This window comes from Erythranthe guttata, chromosome 13 (assembly GCF_056151865.1).
Source record: "Erythranthe guttata isolate IM_541 chromosome 13, IM_541, whole genome shotgun sequence".
Taxonomy (NCBI): Eukaryota; Viridiplantae; Streptophyta; class Magnoliopsida; order Lamiales; family Phrymaceae; genus Erythranthe; species Erythranthe guttata.
In genome coordinates, this window is record NC_142545.1 from 10,240,959 (window position 1) to 10,262,539 (window position 21,581).

A 21,581-nucleotide genomic window follows, 5' to 3' on the forward strand; every position below is an offset into this window, starting at 1 on the left:
GGTGATCTAAGTAATTAGCATCATCAGAAGTCTACCCTCTTCACCAGCTCGCCGGAGCTCACCAATGAATGGTACGCCTTCGCCAAGATTCTGGGATCAAGATGTACCGGAAAGAAGCTGCCAGAAAAGAACAAAAGATGTACCGGACAATTGCAATTCAGTCCCTTGTTAATAACGGAAGGGCATTTTCGTCTTCTCATAGCTGGTCAACGAACAAAAGATAAATGGGTCGAGTGTGTATCCTAAAAATTAACACGGGGTTCTTTGCTAATGTTTTTATGATGGGAAAATCGCGCAGTTGCAATTTCCGCATGGGTTGTAAGCTATAATTTACAGAGCATGAAAAAAGTATAAGCAAGTCCGTGGCCCAAGGGCCTAGTAATTGATAAGTTGTAGGTCTATGAATCACAAAATAGAAACATATATTCATACAAAGCCAAACAAGAATGCTGACAACGTCCAATCACAATTCAAACAGTACTACTACAAGTCTACAACATGGAACTGGTGTTATTGTCTTATCATTTTTCATTTATATTCAAATTCAAAAAAAAAAAAAAAAAAAAAACAAATGTAGAAGATCGAGAGCTATACAATCACTTCAACTGCGTACAGATAAGCTTACTTTTATTCACAAACTCTTTAATTCCAAAGTTATCATCAGACCACCACTGCTCCAATCCATGTGCTTCTATAAACTTTTGTTTCTCCTTCGAAAACACAAATAGCTTCGCCGCACAATTATTCATCGTCCCAGCTTTAACATTCTCCTTATCACCATCTCTCTTTTTGGGCTTCTCCGGATCGATATAACGACAACAAATATAGTCGCTATTATTCACGTACAAATTCGGGGACCACCCCTTTGACCCCAACATCGTCGAAGATTCCCCTCGCCCATCAGAATCGGACGACGAATTTGCGCTACTCGAAGTAAACTTAATTGATCTAACAATCTTCTTCAACATTATCGAAGCTTTCTCCACCAAATTTTTTAAGCCCAAAGCTAACGAAATCGAGGGTGGATTGAACAAATGCGCCTCCACAAAAATCCCTTCTTGAACCAACGATTTTCCCACTTGTAGAGCGAATCCCGCTCCTAAAGAATGTCCCGCGATACATACATTGGTGCTCCCGTATTTTCCGGAAATTCTTTTCAAAGCCTTGAGAGTAGAGGCGAATCGAACGGACCCTTCTAGGGTTTCCCATGTAAAGAAACGTAAGTCATCTCCAATATCCCGTATGATTGTGGGGCCCTTGAGAAGGGTCCCTCTGAGAGCTAAAACGGCCTTCGGTGCACCACTAGGTCGAATTCCAAAGCTCGACAGTGCGGCTGATCGGTCCCACTTGAATATTGCACCGAATATGGAACCGTCTCTTTGGTCGATTAGGGTTTCGACTAGTTTGTACTTGAAGGGGGTCCACCATTCAGGAGCTACGGCATCGTCTTTATCGGTTCTCTTTTCTCGCCTGTCGTGTTCGAGTACGTAGACTGCTTGTACGAAGCAGGCGATTACGGTCCTTTTGTAGTTGCCATCATTCTTCCTGTTTATTTATTTACATTTTTTTATGCTAAAAATTGTATAAAAAATGATGCTTTACACCCTATAATCTTAAAGATGGCAAAGTCCACCCTAAAATGATGTATTTCATTGCAAAATGCATTATATATCAATTTCAAGTGAGATGTGAATAAAATAAACTCAATATATCATGATATTTTGGATTTTGAAGTTTCTTTCTTGCTGTCTTTTATATTTTCTTACTTTAGATTCTAAATTATTTTATTATAAATAAAAAGCAAATGTAACAGATGATTTTTTTTTTTAGTTTTTTTAATCGCAGTCAAAATTATATCAAAAATTATCAAAATTCTAATTTGATCAACTTTTAATTTTATAAAATATTTTTAAAAACTCTAAAATTTTAAATATTTTAAATATTAATTTATTAAAAAAAATATATATATATAATCTTACTTTATTGGATTTGAATTGTTTTAATTCAGAAACGGAGTAATTGATCGAAACTAGTTGATTGAATAAATATAATTAGGGTTTTCAGTTTTTTTCTTTTTATAGTGTAAGATTATTTCCAATTTTTATTTCAAAAAGTTGAACATCTGAATATCAGTTCCAATTTACAAAAAAAATCAAAAAATTAATTGATAATTTTTTTAAGTTTCAATTTATTTTGACAAGAAATGTAGTTAAGATATTAAAATGACATAATGTAGACAATCATTAATTAAATTATTGAAAAAAAAGATTAGAATAAAGTAAGTAACCACAATACACATAATATAAATACATAATAATTGATTTTTTTAATGGGATTATTTTTTGATCTTTCAAATTCAAAGGAGAAAAATATTATGTAGTACATATAATTTTAAGTTCAACTCGACTAATAAAATAAAATCACAAGTTATTATTTTTTTACTTTTTATCTAGCTTACGAGCAAAATAATAATTTAAAAGTACAAAATATGAAATAAAAAAATACCTTCAAGAATACAAATCACTTAAAAATTTAAGATATAGTGATTCATTTGATTTTTTGGTTAAAATGACATGAAAATTGTGCAATATGCCATGAGTTATATAAATTGCGGGTGAATTTTGCTAATTCAACATTTTCAGAGTGCAAATTGTCAATCACTGTGGTTTTCAGGGTGCAATTATAATGCAATTCACCCAATAAACAAGCAAGAAACTATATAGAAAAATAGAAATGAATGAGATTTTATGGTTTAGGCTATTTAGGTTTAGGGGAGTGATGGGGCGCAATTTGGCAATCCTGTGCTTTAAAGTTAGATCAACGAAATAATGAAGATGAATGCCCAAGGGAATAAGCAATATGGATGGGCTTGAGAGTTTTCTTTTAGAGGGAGGCCGAGCGGCATGCTCGTCAAGAAGTAAAGGGCACCATTACGGAATATGTTCTTACGCATGGGAGGAAAGCGCGTAATAGGCCGAACGTACGATAGAGGAGTCGTTAAAGACGTGGATTCAAATATATCTTTTATACCAAATAATGAAAGAAGATAAATTATACAATGAAAGAAGATAAGATAAAATAATGGAAGGAAACGTCGATCATGAGAGATGTTGACTAGATACACATATCTTTAAAAGGAAAATACCTAGAAGAATTTTACTATATCAACACATGTAGGGGCGTAAATCGGACGGATCAGATCGGAAATGGTCCTTTCGGAAAATTTTCGATTCTTTTCAGAGGTGTAAAACCATTTTCTATTCAAATTCCGATTTTTTCGGAATTAAAAAACTGAATCCGAATCCGATTTTTTCGAATATTTTCGGATTTTTTTACGGATTTAAGAGAAACAAAAAAAATCCCACAAGGTTTGCAAGGAAGAAAATCCTTGATTGAAGAGAAAAAGCTTTTGCAAGGAAGAAATAGAAGAAAACAAATACACAAGGCGCGACCGTCGGCTTCACGAGGAGATCGCGGAGCGTATCACATGTATTAGATTAGAAAGCAAAGAGATGGTCAATACACAAGGAGCGACGACTTCACAAAGAGCGACAGACCGACGGAGTGGCGGAGGTGTACAACGATGGAGTTGCTGAATTAGGTTAGAAAAGGAAAGAAGGCAAAGATGCAGTGGCGCTGCCAACAACAAAGTAGTAAATGAGAATTAGGATTTAACATGAAAGAAGGGTAATAGTAACTAAAAATGGGCCGAATTATATGGGTTAAAAATGTCAATATTGTAAAATAAATAATTATGGCTCAGCCCAAAATCAGAAAATTATAGTGGCCTTATTTTAAGTATAAAAATATGTTATATATATATATATATATATATATATATATATATATATATATATATATATATATATATATATGTGTGTGTGTGTGTGTGTGTGTGTGTGTGTGTGTTATTATTATAAATATATAAAATGTTGGAAATTTTCGGAATTACTCGGAAAAATTCGGAAATATTCAGAATTATTTTAGGATCGGAATTCATAAATTCGATTTTATATCAATTTCCGATTCCGATTCCGATTTTTTCGAAAAAATTGGAAATCGAAACAAAAATGATAGAGGAAGATACTAAAGAAAAGAAAACTTGCAGCAAAATTATTTTAATTGAGGAAAACTGTGTTTCTGACAAAGGGGAAATGAGAGAAAAGCCCCAAGAAAATGATAATGTCCTCATTGCTTTCCATAAAAAACAAGCTTCATTTTTGTTTCTTTTCGGTTTTTTTTTTTCCTTTGTCGCACTATTTTCGTTTTTTAAATCCTTCAACCAAAGAGTCTAAATATACATATTTATCGAATCTGCAGCCAAATGGGTATAGTAAACAATTAGAATGCCCGCATTACTTGTAATTTTCTACAATTTTATTTTAATTTATTTATTATATAATAGTGTATAGTGGATTATTGAACACCCTATGAGTAAAAAAGTATTATTGGGTTTCATAATTATTAATCGGGGATATTTTTGTAATTCGTATTATAATCAGTGGGCTTAATTAAAAGTTTATATTAGAAATATAATGGGTTTTCTTTTATAAGTGAGACGTGTAATTATAGAGAAGACCCTAGAAAGGAGGAAAAATGAAGGAGAAGAGGGAAAACTAGGGTTTGGTAAATTTTATTTGAATCAGGTTGATTCATGGTTCGCCGGAACGGAATGGGAACGGTGCCCTCCGTTCCGGAAACCATAACCAAACCGTTCCACAACAAAAAACGTTGCCAAACGGGCAAAAAACAGCTAGAACACCAGGACATGGCAATAAATCGGATGGTCGTGGTTGTCACGCGTAATGGAACAGGATTGGAATGATATGAATTATCATAATTTACTTTTTCAGGTCTCCAACTACGATTTAAGGATCTCAAACTAGTGTTTTAAATTTTAATTAAGAGTTTAAAAAAATTACAATTAGCTCCAACACTCTAAATGTAGATTGATTTGGGGTTAGGGAACGACGTGTCAATGATTAAGAGTAGGTTTTTTAAGTTTGCAAAATTTGCAATTTAGTCCAAATTGTTTTTTATTTCTCCTATGTAAAGAGATATTTTCATAACTTACATTTTCACCCTTAATTCTACTTCTTAAGGTTTCAAAAATTGTTCTAAAAAAATTGGAGTTTTAATGATAGTTTGTATATTATTCTACCGTGATATTAATATTAAAAACTTGTTTGACATTAATTCTAATTTTTCGTATTTTAATTAAAATGTGTCCGTTCCAGCCGCGACGCAGCCTCGACGTTGCAACGGAACTTGAACGGCAGTGTCCGCGACAATGCACTGTTCCGTTCCAGCGAACCATGGGTTGATTCGTATTTGTTTTTCATATCTTGAATAGGGATAATTACACTTTTGGTCCCTCATGTTTGGCCCGATTTCACTTTTGGTCCCCCTTGTTTCAAAGTGAACAAAGTTCACCTCCAAATTTCAATTTTGAACGCTTTTTGTCCCCGCCGTTACATGTCCGTTAGCAAGTAATGGAAAACACTATTTTGGGGCGAAAATTAAATTTTTTAATTTTTTGGGGGCTGAAAAATAATTAAAAATTTAAAATAGACTACTTATAATTAAACTTTTAATAATATTACGTATAATGAAATTTATTTAGTTAATTTATTTTTTTATTATTAAAAAATAATCATAAGTTGTATAATGAAAACTAATATTAAGTATAAGGCACAATAATTTATTTAGTTAATTTCTTTTTTATTATTAAAAATATAATTATAAGTAGTATAATTATAATAATATTAAGTATAATTATACATGACTTGTTCAGCTAATTTTTTATTATTATTATTATTTTTTTTTTTTTATTATAAGTAGTATAATTAAAAATACTATTAAGTATAATTAAAAATAACTTGTTTAGTTAATTTATTTTTTATTATTAAAAAATTAATTATAAGTAGTACAATTATAATAATATTCAGTATAAATTAGAAATAATTTGTTTAGTTAATTTATTTATTTTTTATATTAATTTTTTTATCATAAGTAGTATAATTAAAATAATATCAAGTATGATTAAAATAACTTGTTTAGTTAATTTTTTTTATTATTAAAAGATTAATTATAAGTAGTATAATTATAATAATATTAAGTATATTAAAAAATAATTTGTTTTGTTAATTTCTTTTCTTTTTTTATTATTTAAAATTATAAGTAATCTATTTCAAATTTATAATTATTTTCAACCCCAAAAGATTTTAAAATTTCAATTTTCACCCCAAAATAGTGTTTTCCGTTACTTGCTAACGGATATGTAACGACAGGGACCAAAAGTGTTTAAAATTGAAACTTGGAGGTGAACTTTGTTCATATTGGAACAAGGGGGATCAAAAGTGAAATCGGGCCAAACATGAGGGACCAAAAGTATAATTATCCCTCTTGAATATTAAGTTATTGATTAGGATGAAAGCATACTGATCTTTGCAACTAGTCTAACAAACTACATTCAACCTCATTTTAATTGGCAAATGAAAGAGAGTTGTTATGAAAGAATTGATCAAACAGACAAATAATAAAAAAAAAAAAAATGAATGAATGAATGAGAAAATAAGTGACCGGGGAGAAAAAGAAGAGAGCTGACCAAGTGGAGCAGATGAGATCGAAGAAGTGAATAGAAGGAACATTGCGAGGACCGGAGACATCAAAAGCATAAGGGGGCTGTTTTTGATTTGATCCATGTGGTGTTATTTCCACCACCTGCATGATCCCCATTGCTATACCTTCAAAAACTGTATCTTCAAAATTGAGAGAGAGAGAGAGAGAGAGAGAGAGAGAGAGAGAGAGAGAGAGAGAGAGAGAGATCTGGTGAAGTGGGTTTTTGTGTTTCTTTTGTTGAAGAAAAGAACATCCCATGTTGACAGTATAAAAAGAAAAGAAAAAAGAAAGACTCTAATTATATTATGTTCGGGTCTTTTTTTATTTTAGGGTTATCAACTAGGTCTCATTTGAGATGTCCCTTGAGCTCTAGAAAATTAGAAAAAAAATCAAGTCAAAATCATATATTATAGATCAACTTATGACCATAAAAAATAGATCAAATTAAAAACACATTGACGCGCATATGTTCTTCAAACAAGAACAAATAATTTATATATATGTTTCTATCGTGTAACAACTATATATATATGATTATAGTTATTTATGATTATAATAAATCCTACTTCATGTTGCCCTTCTTTGCCTCTTATATAGAAGTAATACAAATAACAAAACATGTGCCAAAAAAAAGTACATGTTTAAGAAAATGAAGAACAAAATAGAAAATGCGAATTACATTACTTGCGAAAAATACAAAACATAATGAATGATCATAGGTCTACATATAGTTTCAACAGGTGCCAAGGCTTTTCCAAACAAAAAAACACTCATTTTTCAAATGTCAAAACTAAATAAAAGTTAACATGTCATTATCCATTAATAATTACAAGACACGAATCATAACCACCTAGCAAACCAAAACATTTTTCTACTCACCTTAAGAGAATCAATCCAGTACCGGCATGGAATGTATGATAAAGTTTTTTTTCATTTGAAATTTAAAAACTATATTTCAAGTCATTTGATTCCCTACCTTTACCCTCTTCACCAAAAAATTCCGTGCTTCGCAGACGACTGCTCAAATGGTCACGAATTTGTGCTTCGCACACAACACCTTGTTCTTTTGTAGTGCGGCAGAAACAGATGCTAGAGCACTGAAGGAGATTCTTGATACTTACGCGAGGATTTCAGGTTAAGAAATTAAACTAGATAAATCCACGATGGTCTTTAGTCCAACTACGCCGTCAGATATTAAAAACTGGCCGGGTGCAACACATATTAGGGTTTAAGGTGGAGGAGTGTCATGAAAGTGCCTTGGGGTGTCGTGTGTCATTGGGCGTAGCAAATGAGAGGTTTTTAGTTATTTGAGAGATTGAATATGGGCCAAAGTAAAAGGGTGGGTTGAGAAGCAATTATCTAGAGCGGGTAAATAGACAATGATAAAGTCGGTCTTACAATCCATCCCTACTTATGATGTAACACCATCCATGTCGTTTATAAAATTTAGAATACGGTTTAAAAAAAAGGAATTTATTAAAACTTTTGGATCCTATTTGATCCTTTAGAAAATAAGTTTGGAAAAAGTCGATGTACTTTTCATTCTTAAAAACATAGATCACACTTGAAAGATAGAATTTTCACAAAGAGTGTTACTTCAACATAAATTCGATTCCTAAGCATATTAATCAATTAAAACATATAAACATCATCTTATTATGTATCATCAATTCAGTAAAGACTAAAGTCCTTACCTTTTTGAAGAAAATCGAAGACAAGGGAAAGAGTAAACCGAAGGATTCTCGGAGCTTTGGCTTGAACGCTTTTGGGGATGAACTTGGAGGCTACGGAGTGTCCGATCCTCTTGATAGTTTGGGGAATTTATAGGGAAATTAATCCCATTAATTAGATGTGAAACTTCCCAGAGAAGAAGGGGAAATTTGATGAGTCTTCGGGGTAAGGCTGCCTGAGAGGAAGAAAGTGACTGAGAAATGTTTCTGTATGTATTGAATGAATGAGGGAGACTAAAAGCTGACTTTCTTCTCCAAGAGGAAGAAAGGATTGCCGTATGGAAGTTGCTTAGACTAGGAAATTAGGAGGACATTTCCCAAGGGCAATTATGCAATATTTAGAACAATGGTGATATACCTAAATGGGCCGGCCTAACGGGCCCTCAAATTTATCTACTAATTAGGCCCACTACGCGAAAGCCCAAACACCTTCAAAGTAAGGCTTGGGCCCAACAAAGTAAGCCCAACCCAATCACCGATATATAAATAGACGTTTTACTCATTCAGAAAGGTAGGTTCTAATTTATTCACAATCAATCTCGAGTTTTATCCTCTCCATTATCTCTACGATCCGTACATCTGACTTGAGCGTCGGAGGGGTTTCCGCCGGATCAACCCCCGGCTTAGTTCACGTGTGCTTATTTCGCAGGGACCTCAGGATCATCAAGTTGACTAGCTACTGATCAGCTTTGCTCTCCCAGCTCGTTTTTTATAATACCCCAGGTGAGCTATATTTTAGCATCATCATTTTGGCGCCGTCTGTGGGAAAGATGCAAACCAGATCACGTAGCCAACAAGATCCTCCTCAGGCGTCAGCTCGGAGAGAAAATGACACAGCTAATAACCTTCCAGTCCGTGGAGGATCTGGCATACCACCTCCCCCACGTGTCGCGGAGCCAGCTCCTCCACGTGTGGCAGATCCACCTCGCGAGGTTCAGGTGATCCCTCATCGGGATCCACCACTCGCCGATTCACAACTCCCTGCTCCTCGAACGGTTCAAATAACCGAGGACGCACTCCAACGCATGATAGCAGAAGCCTCAACTCGCGCCGCTATGGAGGCCGTAACTCAATATATCGCCACGATGGGAGCAAACGCTCCCAATGCGATACCAGCGCCAGCTCCACCTATAGTGCCACCCGTGGCCCCACCGCCAATCCAGAATCAAATAAGTGTCTCCTCTTCTACCTCGGACCCACGGTCCCGAGTGCAGCTATCTACTAATCACAGAGGGGCACAGCCCAGACAACAGCGTCGGCGCTCACCCCCACGTGGGAACGCGTCACCACAAAGAGTCCCTCTCTTTAATGAGGGAGAAGGCGAGGTAAACATCAGAATGTCTCGCCAAAACCTTTTCCCCCTACCAAATAATCTAATGGGTGAAAGAGTGTCTGTCCCAACAAGACGCAGTCCCTTCACCGTAGACATTCTCAACGAGGTATTACCTCAAGGAGTAAAGATCTCGGGGTTACCTCAATTTGAAGGGACCACCGAGCCACAGGAGCATATAGAGAAATTCAATGCCATGGCGGATTTATATGGCCCGACGTATGCTGCGATGTGCAAAATGTTCCGCACCACTCTCTCCAAGAGGGCAATGAATTGGTTCAACTCTCTACCCATAGGGTCGATCGACACCTTTGCTCGGTTGTCAACCCGGTTCGCCAACCAATTCGCCATCAACAAACAATACGCCAAGACCCCAGCTCATCTTTTCTCTGTAGTACAGAGAGATAACGAAACGCTCCGCAATTACATTAAGCGTTTCGTAGAAGCAGTCCATGAAGTCCCCAGTGTAGGACAAGACATGCTCTCCGGGATTATGCAGCAGAACTTGAAACCGGGTAGATTCAAAGAATCTATCGCCGGAAGTCCTCCAGGCAACCTAGAGGAGTTGCTGAATCGAGCCGAAAAATACGTCCGGATAGAGGAAGCCTCGACCCATGCTCCTCCTAAAAGGAAAAGGGAAGATGACCGTCAAGACAATAAGAGGCGCGATGATCGACGTCCACCACTTCCAGCTCAAGGCCAACCCTCTTCCTCCTACAATAGGTTCACTCCGCTAAACACTCGCCTCACGGAAATCCTTCACGTGATAGAACAGAAAGGTTTAGCAGAGCCTCCACGTCCTATGCAGCCAAACGCAAAGTGAGAAAAGTCGGATCGTTATTGTCGATTCCACAAGGACAGAGGGCATACTACGGAGGAATGTGCACAACTCAAAGTGGCGATCGAGAGGCTGATCAAACAAGGCCATTTAGGCGAATACATTGATAAGCCTCGATATAAGCGCCGTGATGATCCTCCACGCCGAGATAATAATCGAGATCAACAGCAAAGGCGAGAGGATGGGGGTCATCGACGTGACCCAGATAACAACGATAACCAACCCACCCGGGGAATCATCTCCTTTATCTCCGGAGGACCAGCGGGTGGCGATTCACAAAATGCAAGACGCACCCTCGCTCGATCAGCACGCGTGAATCAAGAAAGTGCTTCTCCATCCGCACGCATCTATCAAATACGAAGACCTGGTCATAGCATAGTCTTCAACTCCTCCGACCTTGAAGGTCCAGATGAAGATCATGTCGATGCGTTGGTAGTAACAACAACGGTGGCCAACTTCTTGGTCAAGAAGATATTAGTGGACGGTGGGAGCTCAGCTGACATCATGTACATCCACGCTTTTAAGCAGCTAGGCATAGATAATGCCCGGTTTAATCCCATCTCCACACCCCTGAAAGGATTCACATGAGAAGGCATTTTGTCCATGGGAGAAGTGGAGCTGCCCGTTTCTCTAGGGGAAGACCCTTGTCGAATCACAAAACTAATCAAATTTCTCATCGTCGACAAGCCATCCCCCTACAACATTATTCTAGGGAGGCCAGCAATCCATACCTTCAAATCAGTACCTTCTTCCTACCATCAGAAGTGGAAATTCCCTACTCCCTACGGAATGGGGGAAGTACTTGGAGATAGACGTCTCGCCCGAGAGTGCTATGCAAGGGCCTTATGAGAACCTTCCAAGAAGCCTAAACCATCCGGAAGGGGAGGCGACACCCAAAAATCCGACAAGTGGAAGTGGGTCAATGCGATCATTGAGGACAATAAAGAAATCCTCATCAGTGTACCAGACGATAGCGTCAAGCTAGCGGCTGTCGAAGAGCTTAAGCTCATAGAGCTCACTCCCGGAGATACGTCCAAGCTCATACGAATAGGATCCGATCTAGATCCAACCACGGAGCGACAACTAATCAACTTTCTGCGGCACAATGGAGATGTGTTCGCATGGAAAGCCCAAGATTTATCGGGCATTCCTCCTCAGGTAGCTCTACACCGGCTCAACGTCGACAAACGGTTGAAGCCAGTCAAACAAAGAAAACGGACATTTGGTCTCGAACGCAACAAGCATATCAAAGCAGAAGTGGCAAAACTCCTTGAAGCAGGCCACATACGACCAGTTCAGTATCCTGAATGGCTGTCAAACGTGGTACTCGTTCCCAAGCCAGGTGGCAAGTGGAGACTATGCGTAGACTTCACCGACCTCAACAAAGCCTGTCCTAAGTGTTGGGGATCGTGCATGTATACGAAGCGGAATTTAAAAATTTTAGATCGAACTAATTTCGATTACATGCATAAACTAATCACATAGTCAACATACCTTAACGTTTCCGCCATACATATGGTAATTATCGATTTAATTGAAAAATACGTAAAACCGAAAATTACGAAACATGCTTATACATCATGTAATGAAATCGAAACATGTAATCGCATATTACTCATAATCATAAATTACAATTCATACAAACATGTTCGAATTAATTTACGACAGTTTCGATTTGTTTACCTCTTGTAGCGTGAGATTTCGACGAATCGAAATCAAGAACCAATCACGTACAAGCTGCGATTACCAATCCTCGGGGCTGCAGGAACACCACCGAACGGCAGCTGGTCTGAAGGTGGAGCGACGGCGGCGCGTGCGTGACAACGGCGGCGGCGCGTGGGCGGTGCAGCGGCGCGTGCGGCAGTGTGGCAATTCCGTCGGGGCAGCAGCTCCTCTCCAATTAGGTTTCACCTCGAATAAACGGATCTCCCCCTACTGTAGCACTAGATACAAAGGGGTTAGATAACAAGGGAATACGATAGAGAAAGGAGAGGGAAAAACCGGCGGATTCCGGCGGCGGACGGCGGTGGTGCGGCGGGGCAGCAACGGCCGAGAGGCTGGACGGCTAGGGCTGGACGGCTAGGGTTTTGGTGTGTAAAAATCTGATCTCAAACTCTTGTTTGAGGTCTATTTATACCTAGGGTTTTCAACCCTAGCGGGCTTAAGTCATTGGGCTTGACCCACTGATGCATTAAGCCCATTCCCTCGTCGGCCTCGTTTCTAATAAACGATCGTCCACAAAATTATAACAAAATTATATTTGTGACGAGCTTAAAGTCCTCGTCGATACGAGTGCCTCTTCGAAATTTCCAATTTCCAAAATTGGAAACTTCCACTTTAGTGGACTTGCTAAATCGGGAAACTTCCCAATTTAGAAAGTTCACTAAATTCCGCATTTCTCTTTCTCCACGTTTATTCCGACTCGTAATCCACAATCACGAATCTTGGACTCAATCATATTGACCTCCAACTTTGCAAAGATTAACATATTAATCTATGCTCATTGTTATCAAGGATCCATGTTACACGAGAAGTGTGACCCTCAATGGTTCAGGTGTATGCTAGCCGTGGGCTCACAACTCTTTGTGATTCGAACAACACATTGCTCTTATACGAACTCCTCCCAAGAGTTCCGATTAGAGTAAAACTCATTTTACCTAATCCCGATCAAATCGGTGCCCAACGAATCAAGATTGGCGTCTAGCAACTACGCATCATGATTCCCTAGATACAAATGAAGTGCCTGCAAGAACCTTATGATATAGTTAGCGTACAGTACGATCCCTTCGTAGCACATGTCCCGATTGAACTAGAGGCATTGGTTCACCGAGACCTCTTATAAAGTTCAATAACCGTGCAAACGTTCTAGGTATTATAAATCCGTTCGTGTGCGACTTAGGGAAACACATTTCCCTAATCACCCCACTATCAACTCTGGCCAGAGATTCCATGGATTATAAACCGTCAGAACACACAGGACATCCATGACTACTCAAGCGCTCGAATCCCCTACTACAATGCACAGACTTCACACTAGATTTCGGATTGCACGAACGTTGGCCCTTGGAGTGGTCCGCGGTGGGACTCAGGGACAGGTCACGATACAATCGGTCCTCTAGTGAAGTCACGGTGATGTCTGGGTCTTAAGGACTAATGGTGTACAACTATATCTTAGAAACCTATCACTCGATGAATAAAACCACTTATAGATTTCTAGGGCGAGGGAGTTCAGTGAACTCATCCAGTATGAGCACCCACTCAAGTATGCCGATGTCACAACACCGAGGACTGATGAGACGCAGTACACATACACTAAGTGCTAGTCTCAAAAGGGAAAGGCCGGTATCCTCATTATTGGCGTAACCCATCGACTAGGAACAAGGTTTAACAGTTACATTACATTGCTGAGTTATCTCACGATTCTACTAGATCAACTCACAGTAATAGAGTAACTCGTTAGGACTATATCTATGCTGCTTGCATGGGATAACAGATATAGAATGCCAAATAAGATATTTTATTATTACGAACGAAAAACGATTGTTTTATTACAAAGAAAAGAGAAAGACCACAGCCACAAGTTGGCTTGCCGGTCACCTACTCTAACAATCTCCCACTTGACCTAAAGCCAACTACTCATAAATCTAAGTCCCATCGACTCTCGATGTTTCTCGTGGACTGATCCTGACAATGGCTTGGTGAAGGGGTCTGCAATATTGTCCTCCGAGGTGACTCTGTCTAGCTTGACTTCACCTCTCTCTATGATCTCTCGGATCACATGGTATTTTCTCAACACGTGCTTTGACTTCTGATGAGCTCTTGGTTCCTTAGCTTGTGCTACGGCTCCGTTGTTATCGCAGTACAGCCGTACTGGATCGCTAGCGTTCGGAAATACACCCAACTCTTGGATGAATTTCCTAATCCATGACCCTTCCTTTGAAGCATCTGATGCTGCAATATATTCAGCCTCGGTGGTGGAATCAGCCGTCGTGCCTTGTTTGGAACTCTTCCAACACACGGCACCTCCGTTGACTTTGAATATATACCCCGAGTTTGACTTTGAGTCATCCACGTCCGATTGAAAGCTAGAATCCGTGAAGCCTTCTAATTTCAACTCGGTATCCCCATAGACCAAAAACAAATCTCGAGTTCTTCGCAAGTACTTGAGAATGTCCTTCACAGCCTTCCAATGGGCTGGGCCGGGGTCGGACTGATATCTGCTTGTGACGCTCACAGCATACGCAATATCAGGTCGTGTACACAGCATGCCATACATTATGCTTCCTATAGCGGATGCATAAGGTGTCCTTTTCATCTCCTCGATTTCCATTTGCGTTTGTGGACGCATGGATTTCGAGAGACGAACCCCATGGGACATTGGCAAGAATCCCTTCTTGGATTCTTCCATGCTAAACCGTTTAAGAACGGTGTCTATGTACATGGATTGGGACAAGCCAAGCAATCTCCTCGATCTATCTCTATAGATCCGTATTCCCAATACGTAGGATGCTTCTCCCAAATCCTTCATCGAGAAACGTGTGGATAACCATACTTTAGTCGACTGCAACATCCCTACATCATTCCCAATGAGTAGTATGTCATCAACATAAAGTACAAGAAAAGTCACTGCACTCCCACTAACCTTCTTGTAGACACAAGGTTCCTCCGGGTTTTTCACAAATTCAAACTCTTTGATAGTTGTGTCGAACCTTTTGTTCCAACTACGGGATGCTTGTTTCAATCCATAAATGGATCGCTGGAGTTTGCAAACCTTTTGCTCATCTCCAGAAGATATGAAGCCTTCCGGCTGCGCCATGTAAATTTCTTCCTCAATGTCCCCATTAAGGAAAGCGGTCTTCACATCCATTTGCCATATCTCGTAGTCATACCACGCAGAGATGGCCAGCAAAATCCTAATGGACTTAAGCATAGCAACTGGAGAGAATGTTTCCTCATAGTCAACTCCTTGCTTTTGAGTATAACCCTTCGCTACCAATCTAGCCTTGTAGGTCGATACCTTTCCATCTACTCCAATTTTCTTCTTATAGATCCACTTGCAGCCTATGGGAACAATTCCCTCGGGTGGATCTACCAAGGTCCATACCTTGTTGGAGTACATAGAGTCCATTTCGGATTTCATGGCATTAAGCCAATGTCCCTTGTCTGTATCCGATACAGCTTCGTTGAAAGTTCTAGGATCACATCCTTGGTCAACTTCATCAACGAGGAATAACCTATCGGGCGCTCTCCGAACTCTTTCGGATCTACGCAGCGACGGTTCAGGAGGTATGTTAGTGGTTTGTTGAATTGGTTCATTATCTGATTGTTGTGCTTGAACTTCAGATTGTGGTTCTCGAACTTCTTCGAGATCAACTACACTGCCCTTTCTATCCGATAGAAATTCCTTCTCAAGGAACACGGCATTTCTCGAGACGAACACCTTAGCCTCGGAAACATAGTAGAATTCGTATCCCATGGAATCCTCGGGATACCCCACAAAATAGCATAGGTCGGATTTTCCATCCAACTTATCTCCCACTAGCCGCTTCACGTAAGCGGGACAACCCCATATCCTAATATGTTTAAACGTGGGTTTCTTGGAGTGCCAAAGTTCATAAGGTGTGGAGTTAACTGCTTTGGTATTAACCCTATTCAGCAAATACACGGCAGTTAGGAGTGCATGACCCCACAGGTATGCCGGTAGCTCGGTGAACCCCATCATAGATCGAACCATGTCTAACAGTGTTCGATTCCGACGTTCGGAAACTCCATTAAGTTGAGGAGTTCCAGGAGGAGTCCATTGAGACAGAATCCCATTCTCTTTAAGATAGTCTATAAACTCAGTACTTAAGTATTCGCCACCACGATCGGATCGTAGTTTCTTAATACGTCTACCGAGTTGGTTTTCTACTTGGTGTCTAAAATCTTTGAACCTTTCAAAAGTTTCAGACTTATACTTCATTAAGTACACGAAACCATACCTAGAATAATCATCGGTAAAGGAAACGAAGTAGTTAAAACCACCCCTAGCACTAACGCTTAGTGGACCACACACGTCAGAATGGATCAAATCCAAAAGACCTTCGGCCCGTTCCATCTTCCCTTTGAAGGGAGTCTTGGTCATTTTTCCTTTAAGGCAGGATACACAAGTTTGAAGTGATTTAACGTCCTCCAAGGAGAACATTCCTTCACTAACAAACTTGTTCATCCTTCTCAAGGAAATGTGACCTAGTCGAGCGTGCCAAAGTTGTGCGGGGTTAAGACTTATATCTTTTCGTTTTGCTGATATAACGTTAATAGGTATTTCACTTGGATTCAGTTCATATAAGTTGTTTATAAGTTGTCCCTTACAAATCATATTTTGTTCCTTTTGTATAATGCAAATCGAATTTCCAAAAACAAAAGTAAAACCTTCATTATCCAAAACAGGAATAGAAATAAGGTTTCGAATAAGTGACGGAACAAATAAACAATTGTTCAAAACAATAGAAAAACTAGAATCCAAAACAGAAAGATAAATTGTCCCAATGGCTTCAGCAGCAACTCTTGCTCCGTTGCCCATTCTTAGGTAGGTCTCACCCACATTAAGCTTCCTACTTCTTGTCATGAGCTGCAAATCATTACAAAGATGTGAGCCACAACCAGTATCCAATACCCAAGCAGAAGATTTAACGGACAAATTAACTTCAACTAAATACGTACCCTTTTCAGAACGTTTCTGATCGAGGTAAGCCTTGCAGTTGCGTCGCCAATGGCCCTTCTTTCCACAATGATGGCAAGCGTCATCAACTTGCTTGGTGACCTTGTCATTCTTCACTCCGCTCGACTCGCCCTTCTCAAGTTTCTTGCTCGGGCCGAAACTCCTTTCTTTCCTTTTCTTCTGGAAAGAACCTTTCTTTGCAGAAGGAGCAACTAGGAGAACTGATTTCTCCTTCTTGATCGTGGATTCATAGCTGACCAACATGTTCAACAACTCATCCAATGGTGGATCGAGCTTGTTCATGTTGAAGTTCACTATGAACGATTCATAAGAACTAGGAAGGGACAGTAGGATCAAATCCACCGAGAGCTCGGCCGGGAGGGTGACATCAAGGTTCACCAACTTCTCAAGGACAGTGATCATCTTGAGACCGTGTTCGTGGACCGAAGCCCCTTCACGCAGCCTCATGGTGATCAACTCCTTGGTAGCTGAGTACCTCGATGCCCTAGTATTCTCACTGTACATGCTTTCAAGATGATGCTTGATATCATAAGCATGCACGTGAGACTCATACTTCCTCGCGAGCTCTGGCACCATGGATGCTAGCATGTAGCACCTCGCATGGAGGTCGTCCTTCTTCCATGCCTCGAAAGTGGCAGTCTCGTCAGCAGTAGCAGTCGCAGGAAGAGCAGCGGGGGGACGTTCATTGAGCACATAGAGACGCTCCTCGACTTGGAGCACAAGTTTCAGATTGCGAAGCCAATCCAAATAGTTTGGACCGGTGAGTTTGTTTTGGTCGAGGATTGAGGAAAGGGGATGTTTGGACATTGTTGCTGAGAAAATTTTAAGAAGACAATAATTAGAGTTTAGTTCGTAATAATCGTTACAATTAAAATTTTGGACTTTTATGTTTTAATTGTTCTCCCACTAATTTTATCGAATTCCACCACCCTCTAGCAGATAATCGAGAAAACTTATTTTTCTTTAATGGGCTTTAGGTCCAATAGCGCTAATGTAACCCGTAGTTAATCTATCCCGATTACATAAGCCTAAAGGTAGAGTACTATCAATCACATCACTATGTGACCCTAAAGTTCGTTTTACCTCACACTTGATAATGACCTAAGTTAATCTAGCGAATATCAAAATCTTCGTGTGTCAAGTCTAGCCTACCAATATGAGATGTCATAGATCCAACTATATCAAACTAATGCAATCCCTAGTTAATATAGCCGACCACATTAATCCAATATAATTTTATCTATGACCGTATCTCCATCTGATGTCAATTAAATTACAGCTTATCCCACAATAGCACTCCCCGCTAACACGGCTTACTGCACTATTATGAGAGGCTACACATAATTTAATTGTTGGTAGAAGGAAAGAAAAATTCAACAATTTGGTTTTTCTTTATAGCTTGATAATTATTCTTGATTAAGAATGAGGGGTTTTATTTATTAAATCTTATTAGCTCATCGGAAGTTTTAGGTTATGATCGTTTGTGATTCCTACAACTATGTTCTCTAGGTATGTGGAAACGCATATTGATCCTAAGAGAGACATACGATCATCATCGTACTTGATCACAATTATTCATCTCATGAATTATTTAATTAATACGATAAATTGCAAATATAATTAACGGACTCCCTTCATTCATAAATCAATCAAATAAGAATGAAGTCCATTAATTATTTGGTATCTAATTTGTGTTCCATTAATTCAACTAATTTAACGATTAAATTAAATAATTAATCCAACACTATTCTTTGAATTCAAATTAAATTAATGGATCAATTATCTAATTTGGGTTTAATTGATAAATAATTTCAAAAATTAAAAATCAATTAATTTTTAATATTAATTTCAGAAAATCGAATTAGAATTTTTTTTTTTTTGTTGTGCTGACCGGTCCGACCGGACCGGTTCGGTCAGCTGAAAAACAGCAGCAAAAATCGAATTTTTCAAAATTAAAAATTTTATATTTTCTGAAATATTCAAAATATTTAATTAATATTAAAACACCCAATTAGATAACACTAATAATTCAACAATTCAACAAATCGAAGCATGCTTTCGAAAACGATAAACACGTTGACAAATAAACGATTAACCCGTGGCTCTGATACCACTGTTGGGGATCGTGCATGTATACGCAGCGGAATTTAAAAATTTTAGATCGAACTAATTTCGATTACATGCATAAACTAATCACATAGTCAACGTACCTTAACGCTTCCGCCATACATATGGTAATTATCGATTTAATTGAAAAATACGTAAAACCGAAAATTACGAAACATGCTTATACATCATGTAATGAAATCGAAACATGTAATCGCATATTACTCATAATCATAAATTACAATTCATACAAACATGTTCGAATTAATTTACGACAGTTTCGATTTGTTTACCTCTTGTAGCGTGAGATTTCGACGAATCGAAATCAAGAACCAATCACGTACAAGCTGCGATTACCAATCCTCGGGGCTGCAGGAACACCACCGAACGGCAGCTGGTCCGAAGGTGGAGCGACGGCGGCGCGTGCGTGACAACGGCGGCGGCGCGTGGGCGGTGCAGCGGCGCGTGCGGCGGTGTGGCAATTCCGTCGGGGCAGCAGCTCCTCTCCAATTAGGTTTCACCTCGAATAAACGGATCTCCCCCTACTGTAGCACTAGATACAAAGGGGTTAGATAACAAGGGAATACGATAGAGAAAGGAGAGGGAAAAACCGGCGGATTCCGGCGGCGGACGGCGGTGGTGCGGCGGGGCAGCAACGGCCGAGAGGCTGGACGGCTAGGGCTGGACGGCTAGGGTTTTGGTGTGTAAAAATCTGATCTCAAACTCTTGTTTGAGGTCTATTTATACCTAGGGTTTTCAACCCTAGCGGGCTTAAGTCATTGGGCTTGACCCACTGATGCATTAAGCCCATTCCCTCGTCGGCCTCGTTTCTAATAAACGATCGTCCACAAAATTATAACAAAATTATATTTGTGACGAGCTTAAAGTCCTCGTCGATACGAGTGCCTCTTCGAAATTTCCAATTTCCAAAATTGGAAACTTCCACTTTAGTGGACTTGCTAAATCGGGAAACTTCCCAATTTAGAAAGTTCACTAAATTCCGCATTTCTCTTTCTCCACGTTTATTCCGACTCGTAATCCACAATCACGAATCTTGGACTCAATCATATTGACCTCCAACTTTGCAAAGATTAACATATTAATCTATGCTCATTGTTATCAAGGATCCATGTTACACGAGAAGTGTGACCCTCAATGGTTCAGGTGTATGCTAGCCGTGGGCTCACAACTCTTTGTGATTCGAACAACACATTGCTCTTATACGAACTCCTCCCAAGAGTTCCGATTAGAGTAAAACTCATTTTACCTAATCCCGATCAAATCGGTGCCCAACGAATCAAGATTGGCGTCTAGCAACTACGCATCATGATTCCCTAGATACAAATGAAGTGCCTGCAAGAACCTTATGATATAGTTAGCGTACAGTACGATCTCTTCGTAGCACATGTCCCGATTGAACTAGAGGCATTGGTTCACCGAGACCTCTTATAAAGTTCAATAACCGTGCGAACGTTCTAGGTATTATAAATCCGTTCGTGTGCGACTTAGGGAAACACATTTCCCTAATCACCCCACTATCAACTCTGGCCAGAGATTCCATGGATTATAAACCGTCAGAACACACAGGACATCCATGACTACTCAAGCGCTCGAATCCCCTACTACAATGCACAGACTTCACACTAGATTTCGGATTGCACGAACGTTGGCCCTTGGAGCGGTCCGCGGTGGGACTCAGGGACAGGTCACGATACAATCGGTCCTCTAGTGAAGTCACGGTGATGTCTGGGTCTTAAGGACTAATGGTGTACAACTATATCTTAGAAACCTATCACTCGATGAATGAGAACCACTTATAGATTTCTAGGGCGAGGGAGTTCAGTGAACTCATCCAGTATGAGCACCCACTCAAGTATGCCGATGTCACAACACCGAGGACTGATGAGACGCAGTACACATACACTAAGTGCTAGTCTCAAAAGGGAAAGGCCGGTATCCTCATTATTGGCGTAACCCATCGACTAGGAACAAGGTTTAACAGTTACATTACATTGCTGAGTTATCTCACGATTCTACTAGATCAACTCACAGTAATAGAGTAACTCGTTAGGACTATATCTATGCTGCTTGCATGGGATAACAGATATAGAATGCCAAATAAGATATTTTATTATTACGAACGAAAAACGATTGTTTTATTACAAAGAAAAGAGAAAGACCACAGCCACAAGTTGGCTTGCCGGTCACCTACTCTAACACTAAGGACCCTTTTCC

At 39.3% G+C, this 21,581-nt stretch overlaps 1 protein-coding gene across 1 annotated transcript; it reads right to left on the minus strand.

Moving 5' to 3' along the window:
• Window positions 1-405: 405 nt before the first annotated feature.
• On the minus strand, window positions 406-1,553 carry LOC105961773 (GDSL esterase/lipase At4g10955; the record flags this gene model as incomplete). The annotated part of the gene is made up of 1 exon (XM_088811759.1): window positions 406-1,553. A coding segment is annotated over one exon (957 nt), but the record flags the coding sequence as incomplete, so codon positions are not given.
• Between the last annotated feature and the right edge of the window lie 20,028 nt (window positions 1,554-21,581).